The sequence below is a fragment of the Cibotium barometz genome, chromosome 42, assembly GCF_041138505.1.
Source record: "Cibotium barometz isolate CiBa-2024 chromosome 42, ASM4113850v1, whole genome shotgun sequence".
Taxonomy (NCBI): Eukaryota; Viridiplantae; Streptophyta; class Polypodiopsida; order Cyatheales; family Cibotiaceae; genus Cibotium; species Cibotium barometz.
The window spans coordinates 40,828,042-40,847,756 of record NC_141087.1 but is presented as its reverse complement, the minus strand read 5'-3'; the positions used below and the strand labels follow the sequence as shown (position 1 = coordinate 40,847,756).

Sequence of the window (19,715 nt, the reverse complement as noted above, 5' to 3'; positions counted from 1 at the left end):
GGTGGCAAGGTAGAAAGTCCCCATTGTCCAAATGGCCATAAAAAACAGTAAAACAAAACAAGAAGAAAAAAAACAAGCATAAAAAAAAGTAACCCAAAAAAAAACGGCCGTAAAAAAAAAACAGTTTCGCATTAGTTTCGCTTGCATAGTTTATACCATACCGTTTTTTACATACCTCATGAGCGGGACTAGTTTCGTAGGCAACTATGTACCATGTGCAACACACACACAAGACTAGCTTCAAGGCTTGGGAAAGCTTGGAGCTAGGCAAGCTGATTGGCGAGTTGGGCTAGGGATAGAGACTGACTAACCTTGGCCACCCTTTTATAGGCTCTTGGCCGGTCACCCAGCGTCCACACTTGGACGCCCGCCCGTCCATACTTGGGTGCCCGCACTGGTTTGGAGGTTTCGAGTCTTGTTTCAGGAGCGTTCTATGAGGAGATTCTTGGGGATTTGACACCGAGTCCACTCCCCCAAGTCCCACTCGAGGCGCGTGATGGGCCGGCTCTCCCAAATTCATAAACGCAGGTCTCTCCCTGGCCACGTTGGCTGGTGGTGGGTCAATGTGTCACTCATGTACAGGGAATCCTATCACCCTCACCCTTTGTAACGTGCATCCCCTGAAGTCCTCCAAGGGGAGCTCTGATCTCACTAATCTGCCATGAGGTCCAATCAAAAAGGTGAACAAGGTAGAACTCTCATCCGTGCCATGAACTGCCAGAAGAATACCATGCCTAGTGAACACTCCCAACCACTGCAGGGGAATAGGATCAAGGATTGGGGTCAACCACTCCGGAGGAATGGCAAGGCCGATGTTGAGGCTGAGTCTATCCCTGCACCGGATCCCAGTCAGGCCCCTCTCCTGAGCCACTGGGGGAGCTATCTTAATGTATGCCAATCTTCAAGGGACCTTGCAGGGCCCATGCTCAAAGCTCCCCAAGATACGTGAGGCCGAGCCCCTAGCATGTGACCAATAGGTAAACAGATCATGGGCTTCCAAATCAAGGGTTGTCGGAGACGCTCCTCGGAGGCTACTGGAATAGACTATTGGAGGGTCGTCCTAAGGTGATCCCAAGCTCGCAAATCTATCCTCAAAAGCTGGGCTAAAGCCACGGACCCGCATCTCCATGAAGATCCATCTAGTGCTCTGCGGCCAAGGGCCCCCTAGAGTCAGTGTACTGGTGGATATCCTAGCCAAGAGGAAATCCTTCCATGGATCGCCACCTGGAAAAAGTCCTCTAACAATCAACTTGCCCATAAGAGCACGGATCTAAATGGCGGGGTCGATGATGCCCATGCCCCCTCTGTGGTGCGGCTGTATGATCACTCTCCAGAGGGCACCTTGGCCCAGGTAGGCCTCCCATCGCTGCTAGCTCATAGAAAGTTGTGGATCAACTGAACTTGAGCAATGCAGGCCCGTGAGAAGGCCTAGCAAGAAGTAATATACCACATGGTGGAAAGAAGAACCTGGTTCGCAACCACCACGTGGCCGGCTAAGGAAAGCCTCGTTGAACTCCAGTATAGAAGCTTCTTCCAAATGCTCAGAAAAAGAGGGGCTAACTGCTACTCTGGGAGGATATAGATGCCCCCCTGGCATCCAAGATAACGGGCTGGAGTGCCCCTCGGGATCCACTAGAAAGCCTCACCTGGACGCCAAGTCCGGGGAGGCGGAGAGCCAACCCAAAATCCACACGACTTGTGCCAATTGATCTGTGCTCCTAATGTGTGACATAAGATCTCTAAGAAAACAACAAATTCACTCCTAAAACATTGAGAAAATCTGAAAATAAACAAAAGACGGAGAATAGAGAGTGAAGACACCACACTAGGGGTCGGAATAGCCTTGGGCCGACCCCCCCTCCGAGTTATATTAGATAAAACCCCTTGGAGGAGTCTTAAGTACAAGTTCTTAGAGCTAGAGAACTCTGTTGTCTTTTTACATGTCTCAACAATGATAAAACAGCTTAATATATAGTTCTTGCCCAAAAGCACTTGAGAAAAGCGCTTTAAAACTCACTTATAGCCCAAAAGTCATCCTTTTAATAATAAAAGCTCTTCTCTTTTTAGTGTTTAAAAAGCTTTTAATCTTTTGCTTTCCAAAAGCTGGTCACATCATTCCAACCAGTGCTGCTGTCCTGCCACATCATCAGTGCCACGTCAGAACTGCCACTTTCTTTTGTTGCGTTGCGTTTTTGCATGTCAACAACCTGTATTTTGATGCTTTGCTGACATTATGATCTGGAGTTTTTGCCTAAGAAAACCTTGCAATGATATACAGATAAGTTCTCTAGATTTTGTATGTTCTTTTGGTTTTCCTTTGGCTCCTTTGGCTATGGAGTAGCATTAAAAAACCTTGTAAAGCAGGAGTTTGAATGAAAAGAATCACACCCTATGCCAAGCGGGTCGTGCTCCTTTATTTGCTGCATGAGATTCTCTTCAGTGCACTTCCATGATGCTAGATTGAAGCTATCCTGCATTGACACAATTTTTTTTAAAACTTTTCAAAAAAATGTTTTTACAGAGTTATTGGACCAAAACACAATTTAGAAAAAGCTTAGAGTTTCTGTAGGAACGCCTCAAGGTTGAAACCCTTAGTTTGTATCTTTGCATATGATGCACAATGGGTATACACAAAAGTGCATACATACATGGATGCACATATCTATGCATTCAAACTCCATTCCGGTGTATGAAACATATTGCCAAGTATAAATTGAATACAGTTTCGTGACTTCTTTTTTCAGAAACTAATCAGTTGTACCAAATTTGTGATGCGCCGATGGTGCCCACTGTTCCCAGGATAAAGGATGCACATTTCCATCAATGCTCGAAGCCTGATTTTAGAAAAGGGAAAAAAAAAGGAAAGCATCTTTAGTAGAGAAACAACTGGTCGCTCTTTTTTTTTTTTTCAAATTGCTCTGAAAACTGTAGCACACCAAGATGGAGGCAGAGTGTGAGACTGTTATTAAGAAAGCAGCACAGAAACTGGTAACCATTTTTGGATTTTCGAAAAGAATGAGTACAAATCATTAGTTTTCTGCTGGGTGTTGAACTATACGTAAAAGATACAGATATACAACTTCTTTTCCCTTTAACAATTCCTCTTGCTACGCCACATGCACCATAAGCACTCAAATTCTTACGTAGACATTACGACACTGATACACTTGTGGAAATCAAACATTCACATCAGTGCAGACAAGCTATAATTTTACCCACTTAGCTACAGCTTCAAACTTCTTCTTATATATGTTACATCTAAGATTGGTCACTACGCTACGACTAGAAAAAGAGGAGAAACGAATCAGACATGTGGGTAAGTAAGGACTTGCAAGGAATCAGGAAAACAAAGACGATCATTTCTACCTTGTGGAAATCAATCTGTCATGAAACCTTTGTGTAAAGTTCCCGGCCTGTCAGAGAGGCATGGCTCAGCTAAACACTAGAAGAGAAGTTATCACAATGCTGTGGTGACCTTAGAGCCCCCCTTCAGCAGGTTCGAATCATTGACTCTCACAGCCACACTTGGCAGAACAATCCCACTGTTTTTGTGGTAGCAGAAAACCAGCCCCAGCCTCTCTGTAATGGGACCAACCTCACAGCTCGTCAGTCCTACCCCAGTTTCTCTTTCTTTTTGTATGCTCAGTCTGCCTTGAATTCCTTATTCAGCTACACCATAAAGCTAGAGATTAGGGGGCTTATAGACATGCCCCCTCACCCTGTGGAGAGCCCACGGGTTTCACTCTTAAGAAAACTCCCATATCACATGCGTACAAAGAGTACTAAAGAATAGGTCTGTACACACGGTTTATGGAAATATACATATCATTTATTTTATTTTATTTTTCAGAAAGAGGCTTCTATTAAGTATGAGAAAAACACACAACAATCACGACTATAAGCCGGAAAAGAATAGAATCACCCCAATATGTAAGGTGATTTCAACCACTGAGGAGCATCATGATGCCATGTAAGACCTGTGGGATTAGAGGAAAAGAAGATGCCATGGTCCCACTCCCGCATAAATATCACGCGCTTTGCCTGCGTAGAACAAGAGGACCCCTGAATACGAGCCCAAGTAGCCATAAGAGTATGGATGATATCACCCCATATAGTACTAATGCACTGAGACCCAAAAATCTGGACACCCTCAATAGCCTCCGTGCATCTTGCTCTCCAGATCTGCCATGCTGTAATACTAGCAACAATCTCCCAATTGGTGTCAATCCTCTGTCTGGGGGGTTTACAATCAGAGTGAGGGACATCCTGCAATAATCCAAGCTGGGCAATACCACTACGAATGAATATAGCAGAATCTGTACCACTGCCCTTATAAAAGAGCTGCAGACCAGACTAGGAGAGCCAAGTAACTGCCCCCCAAGTCACGTGCATGGCTCGGCCACTCAATTTGCCCATAAATTGGGCTACAGAACCCCAAATCTGTTGCATCCCCGGAAGGAAGATAATCAAAATCCAACGCTCGCTGAAGCTCCCGCTCTCCCCCCCCTGCTCGCGCTGCCTGCACGCCCTTCCCCCCTTCCCTCCCACGCGCTCTCTCCCTCCCGCCTGCCCTCGCTTATGCGCCCCCCCTTCGCCTGGCCCTCTTGCGCTGAAGCGCCCGCCCCCATCTCCTCGCCTTCGCGCCCCCCCTCCCCTCTTCAGCGCCCCGTCCCCCCCTTCGCTAGCCCTCTCATTCCCCCCGCCCCTCCTTTCGCGCTGCTTCCGCCCCCCCCCCCCCAAGGGTTTTTTCTTCGCCGCCTTGCCCCTCCCTCCCCGTCTTTCTGGTTTTTTCTGCCCCCTGGGGTTTTTTTCCTTTTTTACCTTCTGCCTTCCCCCTCCACCCTTCGTGTGCAGCTCGGTTCTTGCAGGTCTCTCCGCATTCGCTCCGCCTTCGCCATAGCTTCAGACTCTGATGGAGGCTCCTCCCGCCCCACATTAGAGGGGCTCTTCCGCAGCCCCCTCGCCCGCCCCTGAGGATACCCCCATCAGGCTTTCTCTTTCGCCAAAAGAGGAAGCGAGCCTCGCCGCAGAGGTGGAACGCCTCCAGGCACATTCCACCATCTGCCGTATAGTCGGCACTCGCCCCAGCAGAGGGGAGATCCGAGATCTTCTCCAGGCCCGCCTGCTTGCAGATGTGGGCAATATCCTGGACGTTCAGCTACTGGGCCGTGGACAGTACCAGATCGAGTTCGAGACAGCCCAGAGTGTGGCCCAGGTCCTTGCCATGAGTCCCCTTGACATCAGGGGCGCTCGAGCATTCTTCAGACCTTGGCAGCATGGCTTTGACCCAGCAGCAGCCGAGCAGGGAGAGCGCCTTTTCCATGTTACAGTTTGCTTCCCTGGACTCCGTCGCGAGTACCTTCCGCTCCTTTCGAGGCTAGGAGCACTGGTGGGCTCGGTGCTCGAGACTGGCCCCACAGCAGCTTCAGTGGTGGCTAGAGCAGCTGGGCTACCTTCGGTCAGAGTTTTGGTTCCTGACATCTCCTCCCTTCCGAAGGTCATTCAGCTACCTAGGATAGGGGGGGGATGGATTGATCAGAGAGTGGAGTTCTCGGGGCTCCCGAACCAGTGCTTTATTTGCAGGCAGGTCGGCCACCTGGCCAAGGCCTGCCCTCGCAGGAGACCCCGACCTTCACCGCAACAAGAGGCCCTTGATGGCCCGCCCACAGATGCGGCTCGGCAAGCAGCCTCCGGGACACGTGCTCAGCCCACAGAGCCCTTGGAGTGGCAGCTTGGACAGGGGCACCGTCGAGGGAGACAGCCACAGCAACACGCCCAGAGACTGATGCAGCAGCATCCACAGTCTCAGCATCACTGGGTTCCCGTGAGGAACAGCTTTGCTCCCCTCCAGGAGGAGACCCCAGCGCCGACTGAGGACCAGGAGATGCCAGCACCCCCTCCTTTGCCCCCGTCCCCACCTCCCGCCTCGCTTCCACCTTCGCCTCCTCCCGTCCCCGCTCCGGTTTCGGCAGCGGCTTCTTCTCCACCCCCTTCTCCCCCCCCCGCCCGCCTCAGCTCCCCGGGAGGCTCTGGCAGTCCCCTGGCGTTCACCTGCAGTCCGGAGGGCTCTGAGCACCGACCTTGCTCGAGCACCGCAGAGGAGACTTACCATGCCGATTCGGGCTTCACGGGTATCATCTATCCGCAGTCGGCTGAGTCATCTCGGCACTAGACAGTGCTCGGAGGCTTTTGATTACTCCTTCACAGCTTTTTGGAGCAGAGGGCCCCCATGAGCCAGCACCCATCAGAGTGCATGTAGTGATACCTCCGGCCCGCGGGGAGGAGGCACTTGATTCAGCAGTGGCCTTCTCATTCCCTCTCTATGGCCCATGCGACCGGGAGTGGACTCTGGAGCTCGCTCTTAGCACTTTGAAGACTCAAGCAGTTGAGTTTTCTCACCATGTGAGCGATCTGGAGGTGACAGATGTGATAGGCCGACTATGGGAGTTGGCTCATTTTTTCTTGGATCCCGGGAGTGTGGATGCCTCAGGGATTCGTCATTTGGTCGTTCGCATAGTGGCAGACTTAGCACGCGACCCTGGATATGTATGCATACACGAGGTTGCTCTGTCTGAGCGGGAGGCAGTCGCCATGGGACAGCCACTGGCGCCTGATCCGTGATTCTTGCAGCACACCGGGTGGGCAGATTCGTAGCCGCTTGGATGGGGACTATTCTCCATCCAAGCCGCTAGCGAAGGCCCGCCGTACGGCCGAGACAGCATCCACCTCAGCAGGTCATCCATGAGGATCATCTCATGGAATGTACAGGGCCTTGGCGGAGCACATTATATACGTTATCGTGGTTGCTTGAGGCAGGAGCTTCAGAGATGCCTGGTTGGGGGCAGTATTGATATTTTGATGATGCAGGAGCACCACTTGGGTGAGAGCAGGATCCGGAGATATGGTTCGGTGATGCCTGGTAGATGGGACACCTTTTGGTCGGCAGGGTTTGGCCCTTTGGGTGGGAAGGGAGGAGTATGTATGGTCATTGCGGATGTATGGTAGCAGGCCATTGTGGATCGCAGGATCATTGTGCCTGGTAGAGCACAGTATGTCATTCTGAGGACGCATGATGAGCTCTATGGCGTGCTCAATGTCTATGCGCCCAACCATGCTAGTGCCAGAGCAGAGTTCTGGACCCAGGTTACGGATGCATTGCCAGAGGCCGCACATTGGTGTGTCGGGGGAGACTTCAACATGCTTGAGGACCCGGCCGATAGGGTGGGAGGCAGTCATGTTACAGTGCACGGCACAGAGCTTGCAGCTTGGGAGCGATTTTTCATGTCACTGAGAATCACTGATGCATGGCAGCATGGGGCCTTCTCCCGCTCTCAGGACAGTCTTAGTTTCTCTCGGTCGGATCGCCGGCAGGGAGGGACTAATCTATCACGGATTGATCGCTTCTATGTGGGTGACAGGTTAGGGGGAGCGAGGGGGCTCCGTTGGCATTCTCGCTGGCACCTCTTTTTCAGACCATGCGCCAGTTATTTTGACACTAGAGGAGAGGACACAGGAGACCAGCTTGCAGTTGAGGATCCCAGAGAGCGTTCTTACAGATCCTAGTCTCGCTGAGGACATTGAGAGGATATGGCATGATAGTCAGAGCTCCGACCAGGATGCAGCAGGCCAGTGTGCCCAGGGACTCATCGAGCTTAGCTCTTTTCTGCACGCTGCAGCCTTGACACGGCTGGGAGAGACTCGCGAGCGGGAGCATCGGCTGAGACGCAGCCTTGCTTCGCTTCAGCGCCTTCAGGAGCAGTAGCCTGCATGTGAGTGGGTGGCGTCCCAGCTAAGCCAGGCACGCCAGGAGGTTAGAGAGGCAGAGGAGCAGAGACATGAGTTTTACTATCGTCGCCAGGCCTCTCAGTGGACGCAACTTGGTGATAGAGTGATTGGGGAGTTTTTTGAGATTACTGGACCCCGCCATGCTCGAGCAGGAGTCCGCCAGCTTGGGAGGCCGGACGGATCGGTAGCTACTGAGCCCGAGGAGATCAGAGCCATTGCCACTGGTTTCTATAGAGACCTGCTTTCAACGGAGCTAGCCACTGAGGCTCGGGATGCTTGCAGACAGACTGTGTGGGCCCATGTGCAGAGGAGGGTCACAGATCGTATGCGTACAATTCTGGTGAGCCTCTTTCAAAGGTTGAGCTTGCTGAGGCCTTGAGGGTCCTTCCGCGCCATAGTTGCCCAGGAGAGGACGGATTGACGCCTGCCTTTTTTATGCGCTATTGGGACCTTTTGGGGCCAGGCCTCCGCAGGGGCTTTTAGTATGTTTTGGACACTGGGGTGATGCCACAGAGCTTTTCAGAGGGCTTGATCTTTCTTATCCCCAAGGGGGAGGGAGTATCAGATGATATTCGGCATTGGAGACCTATTATGATCCTCAATACTGTCTACAAGGTCTTAGCAAAGGCCTTGAGTTTGAGGATCCAGCCCTTCCTGGGGGAGTTGATTCATTCGACCCAGACAGGATTTGTCAAGGAGCGTAGTATCCTTGACAACATTTTCACCTTCTGGGAGGCGACGACCCGAGCTAGATTCCTTGGTGAGGACTTGGTCATGATGCTTCTCGATTTTGAGAAGGCATACGATAGAGTAGATTGGGGTTTCTTAGAGGGCACTATGCTTCGCCTGGGCTTTGAGCGAGGTTGGATTCGAGGGGTGGCGGCTCTGTATTCCACAGCTCGTAGCCAGGTGCTGATTGCAGGAGGACGGGGGCCGAGTTTTGAGCTGACCAGACCAGTCCGTCAGGGGTGTCCTCTCGCCCCATTTCTGTTTCTCTTCTTTGCTGAGGCTATGAGCATGTATCTGACGGCAGAGGAGGTTGGTTTGAGAGGACTCCAGCTCCCAGTCCGGGGGGAGGACCTGCTCGATGCTGAGTTTGCTGATGACACGGGCTTATTTTTGCATGGCCAGGAGGCCAATCTTCATCGGGCAGAGCAGTCGCTCCAGGTTTTTAGTGTAGCTTCGGGAGCATTGATCAATTGGCGCAAGACAGTGGCCTTTTGGATCAACAGCGCTCCCACTCCGGCATGGAGCCCAGACCCGGGTTTTAGATGGATTCCTCCTGGCACAGCAGTGCGATATTTGGGATGCCAGATTGGACTAGATTTGTCACCTGAGCAGCAGATTGCCCCGCTTCTTCTGAGCATTCGGAAGAAGCTTTTGTATTGGAGTACAGCTCGGCTATCCTTGGCTGGGAGGGTGGTGGTGGCAAATCAGGTGCTTTTAGCGACCATGTGGTACATTACGTCTTGCTGGATCTTCTCGAGCTCTTGCATCAACCAGGTACAGAGGCTGATCAGGAACTTTCTTTGGTCTGGGCGGGATGGTCAGCCAGCCCGGGCAAAGGTTGCTTGGGCAGTTATTACACTTCCGCTGGCCCAGGGAGGCTTGGGCATTATAGATCCAGTTGATTAGAGTAGAGCCTTATTGGGGAAGCTGATTGTTCGGGGGCTGCTTCCAGGCGCTGAGCCTTGGAAAGAGCAGCTTTTGCAGGCTGCAGGCTCGAGCTCCCCCAGCAGGGGGCACTTGGGCACCAGAGATACGATGGATCTTCATAGAGATGAGGAGGACAGGCCTCAGTAGAGGATGGGAGGACAGATTTGCCTTGAGCATCCTGAGAGCTTGGGAGTTGCTGAGACCGGGGCTCTCTCAGAGACCTCCTTCTTGTGTTGAGGAGCGGGCTAGACAGCCGCTCATCTGGAGCCCAGCGGTTCGCACAGAGCAGGGTCATATGCTGGGTTCTCGGCCTCGTCTAGCCTGGGGACCATTGGCGGCAGGCCCAGCACGTAGTTTTGGAGATTGGCAGGCCTTCTGTAGCCTCCCAGAGGAGATCCAGGTGGAGAGGCTGAGTCACTTCAGAGGGGGGTTGATTATGAGGGATGACATTCAGGAGGCACTCACAGAGGAGTGGTTCACGCCTCTCGTGCTAGTGGCCCCACGGTGGATGGGAGCCTTTACACAGTTGGAGATCCTGATTGCTGTCACAGCTTGCACTGAGGATGGCAGATGCCTCTACTATGAGATCCAGGGATGAGGGCAGACTTTAGAGAGTGGAGGTGGAGTCGCCTTTGGTTGTAGAGTGCATCTTTCAGAGGATACGGGTAGTGGCCGCCGCTTCTCGGAAGTGGCATATTGACCCAGACCTTGCAGATGTGCTCCCTGATTGGCGCATATGGGCATATGCAGCGCGCCCCTTGGCCCGGCTCCAGTGGGACCCTGGTGAGTACGAGTGGCATGATCCTTATGCATCCCTTGAGGCCACAGAGATCACCTTTTTCCAGTATACTGTTCGGTTGGGGCGACATATTTTGACGGCGAGGAGGATGGTCTCTCCAGCTGCATCGGGGCACTGGCGGCTACAGGGACTCTCACAGGAGTTCCTGGAGGATTTTTGGACTCGGCTCTGGGCTAGTTGACAGGCACGCAAGATCTCGACTTTCCAGTGGCTGGTCGCCCACAGGGGCTCAGCAGGTGGCACCTGGCTTGTCTATAGCGGTCTTCCGACGGCCTGCGTCCGATGTGGCCACCTCTAGAGACACAGAGACATTGCCTATGGGACTGCCCTCAGGCGCAACAGATTTGGCTGGGGATGCTGCGCATTCTGGCCCCCCTCTCTCCAGAGGGTATGTATACGTGGGGTGCCGCTGCTTGGTCGACTTCGTCAGGGCCTGCTATGGGCTATGAGACGGAGCAGGACAGCCAGGCCATCAGATTCATTAGGGGCCAGCCTCGCCTTGTTCCTTCACCGGATTTCTCGTCCGCCAGCTAGACACAGGAGAGGGATCTACGATGGGAGCTCCTTAGCAGCCTCACCATCTGGTTCACCTGGAGGGCCCGGTGTTTCAGGGCCTTTGAGGGGAGGCTGGACCCACCAGCAGAGACTGTTCGGGGGATTTGGCAGGAGTTGATCCACACCCTGCGAGGACAGTATGACCGCATCCGAGGCGATCTTGCGGCGCCAGGCTTTTCACACCACTTGGTGCAGCGGCCCCTTCTATACCCTACACGCGGGGTCCCCCCGTTGGCACTACAGGCCACCTGTTTGGCTTTTCCCCCCTCCTATTGTATGATATAGCCCCTCAGTTCTTTGTACTAATACTTGTACTTTTCAGCACCTAGGGAGAGTCTCCCTGGCTGCCTTGTTTTGTTCTCTGATCTGTTTTCTTATGAGCAGGAGAGGATCTTTTGTAGCCCTACGGGCGTTTTTATATAACTAATGAAAGGATCTTTTCTCGGAAAAAAAAAAAATCTGTTGCATCCCCATAAACAATGGTGTACAGTCTTAGAATCTGCTGCACACCTAGGGCAGGAAGGTGCTACACCGAAAATCAATCTCCATTGATTGGTGGGGAGACCACCATGTAAGAATAACCAAAAGAAATGAGAGATCTGGCTCCTTCTGTATGAGTGTCAAAGTCTATGCTAATATCTGCACTCTATCACTAGAGAAATATCATAGCTCTCCCAATGAAGCCTGAGAGTAGAGATCCTATGTATCTATCGAGTGAGGAGAAGCCTAGCATCCTGGATGGTGAAACTGATAAAAGGAAGGCTTTTCAAAGGATCGAAGGCATCAACCCACTCCCACTCTCCTCGATCCCACTGAAGATATTTGATAGGATTGCCACCATATAACCACAAACACCAAGAGTCACTATCTGAGGAGAAGGGTCAATGAACCAATGTTTCCCCGAACGACCAACAATCCTCACTGGACTAAGCCTAGTATCTAGGATGATCTCCTCCATACTACATCTCCTCAATCTCCCTCCAGGCATGATAGAGTAAATAATGCAATACAGCCTCCTGGCCTAGGAGAGCAATGACCTGGAAAAAACTCCGAGCCAACTCGATGATAGTCTCCATGAAAGGTCCCAGAGAGCCACCGATGCGGAATAGCTACATCAATCCGATCAATATGAATGCGAGAGCCCCTAAGATGCTGAATGGATGTAGCTCTCTGATACTCCGGAAGACACTTAAAGGTCTTCCAACCAAGAACTGTGTATGCATATCTCTCCCATCCTGACCACTACAAATAACGAGATGAACCAAGTGGCGGACCGGCCTCGCTCATTCCACATAATAGGTTGTCGGTCAGCCTCATCCAAAGACCTAGGAAGCCTTTGTCGCAAAAAAGATCTCATGCTTTGACAATGGCTGCAATAAGAGGGGAAGATGGTGCCATGATATCAGCCTCTGTGAACAAAAATTGTGCGCTAGGCATCCAGTCTCTCCCGACCCAAGGTGTATATCCGAAAATCTGAGACAAGAAAAAATCCTTCCAAGGCTCAGGGCTTTGTAGGAAACCTCTGACCACAAGTTTGCAGAGCAACGCCCTGCATTGAACATCCGGATCGATAATATTCAAGCCCCCCTTCTCGTTTGGGCTGAACAACTGTGAGCCAAGATACCTTGGCATGAGTGTTTGAGGCGCCATCCAAACCCGACCAGAGAAAATTGCGGATCAATCTCCACAGTTGACCAATGCACGCACGAGAGAAGCATCAAGAAGAGGCAATAAACCAAGCTGAGGCAAGCAATACCTGATTAGCAACCAAAGCTCAGGAAGCTAAATCTAAATTGTTGGAGCTCCAATAAAAGAGCTTCTTCCGGATACTCATAAGTATCGGAGCAAACTGCTGTAAAAGAGAAATATCAAACCCAACCTCGCATCCCAAATAAATAGCAGTGCATCCTCTACTGATCCAAGTAAAACCAAGCTCTACACCCCAAGCAACTCTCTCTGAGTCACTAATCCAAAAACCAACAAATTTGTACCAATTAATGAGTCCCTGCTGCCAAACAAAACTCTTCCACTGCTACCCGGAAGTGACATAAGCATATGTGAGGCCTCCAAGAACATGGCTGTGTCATCAACTAACTCAGAGTCAACCAATTCCTCTTGGCTACGAAGAGGCAACCTCAATCCAGAAATACCAGCAGTGAAGCGGAGAAAGATGCTCATGGCCTCTACAACTATGATATATAATAATGGGGCTAAATGGCAACCCTGCCGTACTAAGCAAGAAATCTGAAACCGCTCTCCTCTATCACCACAAGCGAGCACTCTACTGTGGGCATCACGATACATGCATGAAACTCCCTTGATCCATCTCCGAGCAAAGCCCATATGGCTAAGAGTACCCTCAAGAAAGTCCCAATCCACTCTATCATAGGCCTTCTCAAAATCCAAGAGCAGAATGGCTAAGGGCTGATTGCTCGCTTTAGCCCATTCGACGGCCTTCCAAAACGAGAAAATGTTATCAAAGATGCTCCTGCCGTGTAAGAATCCACTCTGAGTATCATGAATGACATCTTGCAAAATTGGCTGCAATCTGATGCTCACTGCCTTAGCAAGAATCGTATAGGCAGTCCCAAGTAAGGTGATAGGTCTCCATTGGCCAATCAATGTCTTATCCCCACTCTTAGGAATACGATAAATAAGCCCCTTAGTGAGAGAAGAAGGCATAGAACCTGTGTCCCACATCTCCTGGAGAGCCGATGTGATCTCATCCCCAATCTCATCCCAAAAAGTAATGATGAAAACAGGGGAGAGGCCATCCTCCCCTGGACACTTAAGCATGAGGTAAGGCATGAAGAGCATGACTGAACTCTTGCATAGAAAAAGGGGCATCTAGAGTGGCACACATCTCCTCGGTGATCAAATGTGGCAATGCATTCAAAACCTTCCTCTGTGCCCTGTGTCTCAAATCAAAGTGCAGCTCAGCACTAAGAAGCTGGTGATAGAAATTAGTGGCAATCTGTCTAACCATAAGATGATCTGAGTGAAGAGTGCCATGTGAATCCTGCAACTGCCTGACACTATCTCTGGCATGAGATGGGCCGTGAGTAGCAAAGAAATGTTTTTTGCGTCCGCCACCCATCTATGTCCAAAAGGATTCTTGGGCATGGAAACGATACTCCACACGCTGCTCAAGAGAATGATGAAGTTCTGCCATAACAATACATAAAGAGTCTGCAACCCATTCAGCATGAGGATGTTTCTCATGCTCTTCTGTAAGGCAGCCAATCTACGTCTAATACCCCTTTCTAAATCCAAGGCCTCTTGCCTCTTAGTCAGGGCACATGTGTGATAAAAGTCACTAATATCACAAAGAGTAGAGGGTAGGCTTTGAGAGGCTTGTGAGAAATCATGAGATCTCCAAATATCAAGCATACGATGTGATAGCTCTACATCTGAAAACAAATGATCAGGGATGCATACATGGGGTGCTAATCCATGGCAATTCGGATCTCTAATACATAAAACCACTGGAGAATGATCCGATTTAGAGGTACTTCCAGCAATAAAAGTATGCCCCCCCTCTGTCCAGCACCCAATCATCCACATAAAATCTGTCTAACCGTGCATAAATACATCATGCATCCCTTCTCTTGTTAGACCATGAATAAAGAAGAGTGGATGGTCTCCTCGAAATGTCATCCTCATGCCAACAATCTCTGCCATGAATGGAGAGTATAAACCTCTCCCAAGATGCTCTTTCAAGAGGATGCACCAAGCCCTCATGTTCGCCTCTTTTATCCGTTGGCATCTCAACCATGTTAAAATCCCCACCAATAATCCAATGGTCGGCAAGAGGCATCAGTGTAGTGAGAGATTTCCAGAAGGCAATCCTCTCACCTCTATGGTTAGGAGCATACAGGTTGAGAATACCAATGTGTGTAGTACCCTACATAAGAAGGATCCACTGCGCTCTCGTAGGCAAAATGACACCATGTCCAATGATGTAAGGCAAGATAAAAGCTGAAACAGAGATCCAGACACCACCCTTGGTACCAACAGATGGTGACCAAAAGGTGTGTCCTGAGAGAAGCTTGCCTGATCTCCCACACTGGCTAGCATCCAGTTTATTCTTTTGCAAGAGCAACACATCAATAGGTCCACCTGTGACTACAAAATGAAGCTGGGTTTTTACAATTTGTTTCCGCTGACGTGGGAAAAAACCCCCAAGACCCTGAATGTTCCAAGAGACAATCCTTATAAGGACTCAGAGTAGGAACGACTAGATCTCATGGTTGACGAAGGACCCCCTTTAGAGGCAGAAGTACGTCTCGCATAGGTAAGGGAGGGAAAATCTGACGATGTAAACCTTACCTCTCTCTCCCACTCCGGGGAAAAGCGAGGGCTAGTCCTCAAAACTGGAGAGGTACCATGACAATGCGAATGCGCAACATCATCCTCAAGGGCACAATCATCCTGTAATTGTAATGCAACATCCTCTTGCGAAGGATCCAGATCATGTGCCTGCAAAGCCTCATCCTCCAAAGAAGGATCAACATCCTATGAGCCAAGAGCTGCATAAGAGTTAGGGTGCTCCACAAGGGGTGTGGGTGGAAGGGGAAGGTATAGGGGTCTGAGGGTGCCTGCCATCCCTAACCACAACCCAATGTTGTGTGGTTTGCTGTGGCAAAGGAGCAACTGGAGTCTCGGCAACTGCAGAAGGCATCTGATGGATAGGAGCATGCTGCCTCCTAGCATGGCCCCTCGATTTGGGACAATCTCTAGCCATGTCGCCCTATCGACGACAAATCCGACGCTTGTCAAGTTTGCCCCTGCAATCTCCATCCTCTGGAGGAAATGAGATCCGTCGGGTCTTTGAAGCATAATATGATCGTCAGTACTCGATGGATCAGGAACAAGCACAAGGAGTGGCGGTAACAGCCGGGGAAGCTAAGGCGGGAGAGCTCGGAAGGACTGGTACCTCTAGAACCTGGCCAAAGGATGCCCCTATGGAAGCTAAAAGCTTTCAATAGGACTGAGGAAGAGCAAGGAACCGCAGTGAGACCGGGGTAAGGCACTGATCCTCTGCCACTGGATCAAAGCCCATCTGGTACTAAAAGAAGAAAATCTTCCTAGGGCCAAGAGGGAAGGGGCTACCAGCCAAAACTTGAGAAGTAGCTTCTGAAGAATGAAAATCCCCCTGGAAGAAGCCTCGACCAAGCAAACGAGTATCCTGAAAGTGCCAATCAGCTCCGAAGGGAGAGTTGCTAGAAGCCATTCACGGGCCTGCGAATGAGAGGGGTGAGAACCATAAACTCTCGCAACAAGGGTAGTCTGGACCTCAAGGTCAATGTCGTGCTGAAGAGAGGTGAGCTCGTCTTGTGAAAAATTGATGATTCTCCCGGCGAGTGGGGGTGACGAAAGATTGGCTGCGGCAGAAGAAGCCATAAAGCCAATCGAGAAAGTGTGGGCCGCCGACTTGAATCCAAATCAAAAAGCTGCTGAAATTAAATCAATGACATTTGAAGACTCTAGCTGTGTAAAATCATCAGACTGACAACAATCCCACATGCTAAATCAACAGCTGAATTAAGATCGTCTCAAGGTACCTGTGCCAAAATCAAAATCTGAACTGCATTGCATGCACTAAAAGAGCACAATGCATATAGGTGCCCTTACAGAAACCACCATTATGATTCTGTGAGCCATGCAAGTCATGAATAAATGTCAAGAAATCTTGAGCCATACTACGACATTTTTCTCTACCATTCCCAATTCAGAATAGCAAAGGAGGCCCATAACCTAGAAGGAGATACCTGTGTGCAAAATGACTTCAAGCTGGTCAAAGAAAATGACTGAAATGAACAAAATCCTCCCCCCAAGGAGCTCTAGGGCATGTGATCTTGTCATGGTCTACAATATAAGCAATATGTTCCATTTCTGTCACATAACACTCTCCGGACGTAACGTAACCATGTGTTACTCTCTGGATTTCTCGTTTGAATACCATTTTGCAAAAACCAAGTAATGACAAATTGACTACCACATCTCGTTTTTTCAGCTCTTGAAACTGTGAAACCTATAACAACGTTATTCAAGCAAGGTCACTGGGCTTACAATTTTTAAACATGACATAAGTAAGAAAACGAACACTTACATATATGCAGTATTTAGAGCTGAACTGCCCCACCCCTCCAAATGCTGATCAAGTAAAGCCCTTGTTCGAGCAGCAATTTGAAAGACATGAGGTGTCCCAAGCACAAGCTCCAGCATAACTACCCCGACGCTCCACATATCATACCTAAAAGCACATGCCAATCATCTATACCATAATGAACACGTTCATTGTGTTATTGCTTATGGATGAAGACAGTCAGTTACGTTTTAATTATCACTCTATGCCAAGCTATAAGAACACTGTGATTTGATTGTGAACATGCTGCTCTCAGGGAAGCATTGATAGAAAACACACAGAAGGTTAACACTGAAGTGAACTGCTTCGTTCTGCATTAACAGCATAATTTCTACCAGCGTGTTCATGTCTGGAAGGGCCAGGGTCCAGGACAGCCTGCCTGCATGATTTCAAATAAATTGTAAATTCAAAAATTTGACTTATAACCACTGTATCTCCCCCAAGGATGTGATGTTGCAAGCTTTTAAGTGAAAAATCCAACTTCCCCAACTGACCCCATGGGTTGTTATTTGAAGCAGCCATAATTAGGGGCTTTTGTCCAGCCTTCTTGGACTGCATGTATCAGATCCTTTACTAGCTGGAGCTCCCCATGCACTAGCGCTCCCCCTCCCTCCTGTATTCTCCTTCAAACCAGCCTTTTGCCCCCCTCTGCTGCATACTCTGCCCACACTTCTTCCCATGCCTCCCCCAGTCCTTCACACTTAAGAACCAAGTCCTGTGCTGAAGAGGAGATTGCCCAAGGCATGAGAAGGCATGAGACTGGACTCGGATATGCCTCTGATGTGGATTCCCTTGCTTTGTAGTTAGCTGGCAAAGGATCTTAGTCCCTTCATGAACACATTTGTTTCATCTTTGTTTTTATCATACTGTACTGGGAATTTGATGATCTAGAGATCATCCACATGCTAATTCTACAAATACTCCTTGGCAATGAACATCCGGATCGATAATATTCAAGTCCCCCTCTCTTTTGGGCTGAATAACTATGAGCCAAGCTACCTTGGCACGTGTGTCTGAGGTGCCATCCAAGCCCGACCAGAGAAAATTGCGGATCAATCTCCGCAATTGGCCAATGCACGCAGCACGAGAGAAGCACCAACAAGAGGCAATAAACCAAGCTGAGGCAAGCAAAACTCCTGCATAGAAAAAGGGGCATCCAGAGTGGCACACATCTCCTCGGTGATCAAATGTGGCAATGCATTCCAAACCTTCCTCTATGTCCTATGTCTCAGATCAGAATTCGGCTCAGCACTAAGAAGCTGGCAATAGAAATCGGTGGCAATTTGTCTAACCGTAAGAGGATCTGAGTGAAGAGTGCCATGTGAATCGTGCAACTGCCTGACACTATCTCTAGCATGAGATGGGCCATGAGGAGCAAAGAAATGTTTGTTACATCTGCCACCCATCTATGTCTAAAAGGATTCCTGGGCATGGAAACGGTACTCACCGCGCTGCTCAAGAGAGTGATGAAGTTCTGCGCTAGTAGTACATAAAGAATCTGCAACCCATTGAGCATGAGGATGTTTCTCGTGCTCTTTCTGCAAGGCAACCAATCTACGTCTAATAGCCCTTTCTAAGTGCCTCTTAGACAGGGCACATGCATAGTTGTTTCTCGTACCGGTACGAATGGGTTTGTACCGTACGGTTCGTACGGTACGATACCGCACGATATCGTACGCTACGAGTTTCCCCCCCCCCCCCCCAAATTTATTTTTCCTTGAAAAAAAAAATCCAAATGCTTTAAAAATATATATAAACCCTGCTTAACGAAGATCCCAAATGCTCGCAATACTTCGCAACTTTCGTGTCCACTCACTATTCCATATGGGGTTGTTGAGAGACCTAAAAACTCTGGCGAGGTAGACTGGTAGTGTACACTTGATTGGTAGGATGAGAGAATCTTGCTACATCACTTGGAGATCCCTAGTATAGGTAGGCTAGACAATTAGATTCTCAAGTTATGTACGAGGGAGAAGATTTGGACATGGCCATTTTGATCTAGAGAGGAGTCCCTAAACCTATCACCCTAGATGCACTGCTCGTATTTGTGCAAGGACGGTCCCTTAGTCATAAACGCTACATTGGGAGACCTTTGGTATTGCATTACCCATCCAGGTTCTTTTTTGGAGACAATCGGGAGATCCAACTGGGAGAGACACATATCCATGTTCTCATTCCTCAAGCACTGTAGACTCCTCCCCTCCCAACCTTCTCTCACATTCAAGCTTGAAGCTCCATAGGTTTAAGTGTAAAAAATAAAAATTGTATTTTATCGTACGGTATCCGAAAATTTCATATCGTATCGAAAATTCCCGTACGGTATCGTATTTTCGTATCGTGACAACCATGGACACATGTGTGATAAAAGTCACTAATATCACAGAGAGCAGAGGCCACGCTTTGAGAGGCCTGAAAGAAGTCATGAGATCTCCAAATATCAAGCATACGATGCGATAGTTCTGCATCTGAAAACAAATGATCAGGGATGCGTACTATCCGAATGAGACACCAAATGGAGACACACGAGAGGCTAGCTCGCTTTCATTCCGACTCAGGGTACATGTTCACGCCATTCACAGCCTCAGCATCGGCGATGTATGATATCTTATATCCCTCTTATGGCACTGGATGGAGTTAGACATAGATCTGCATAGCATGCTTGTACTACCCCTTCAGCATATAGAGATGCATCTTGCCTTAGCACTCCATCCACATCCCCACCCCCCCTTATATTGTTTGTATATGGGCTCCACCGATCCATGATGATTCACA

General features: G+C 49.5%; 1 protein-coding gene across 7 annotated transcripts in view; it reads right to left on the bottom strand.

Annotated features, from left to right (window-relative positions):
* The window catches only part of LOC147614478 (uncharacterized), a 249,117-nt gene that overhangs the window by 17,386 nt on the left and 212,016 nt on the right, over positions 1-19,715 (bottom strand). For 6 of the 7 annotated variants that reach the window (XM_086781017.1, XM_086781023.1, XM_086781019.1 and 3 more), the window contains 3 exons: positions 16,908-17,051; positions 2,762-2,834; positions 2,389-2,471 (listed from right to left, as the gene is read on the bottom strand). In XM_086781017.1, coding sequence (XP_086637143.1) covers positions 2,389-2,471; positions 2,762-2,834; positions 16,908-17,051 — 300 coding nt within the window. The remainder of the gene's footprint in view (positions 1-2,388; positions 2,472-2,761; positions 2,835-16,907; positions 17,052-19,715) is intronic. The other variant, XM_086781018.1, reaches the window with a different exon arrangement.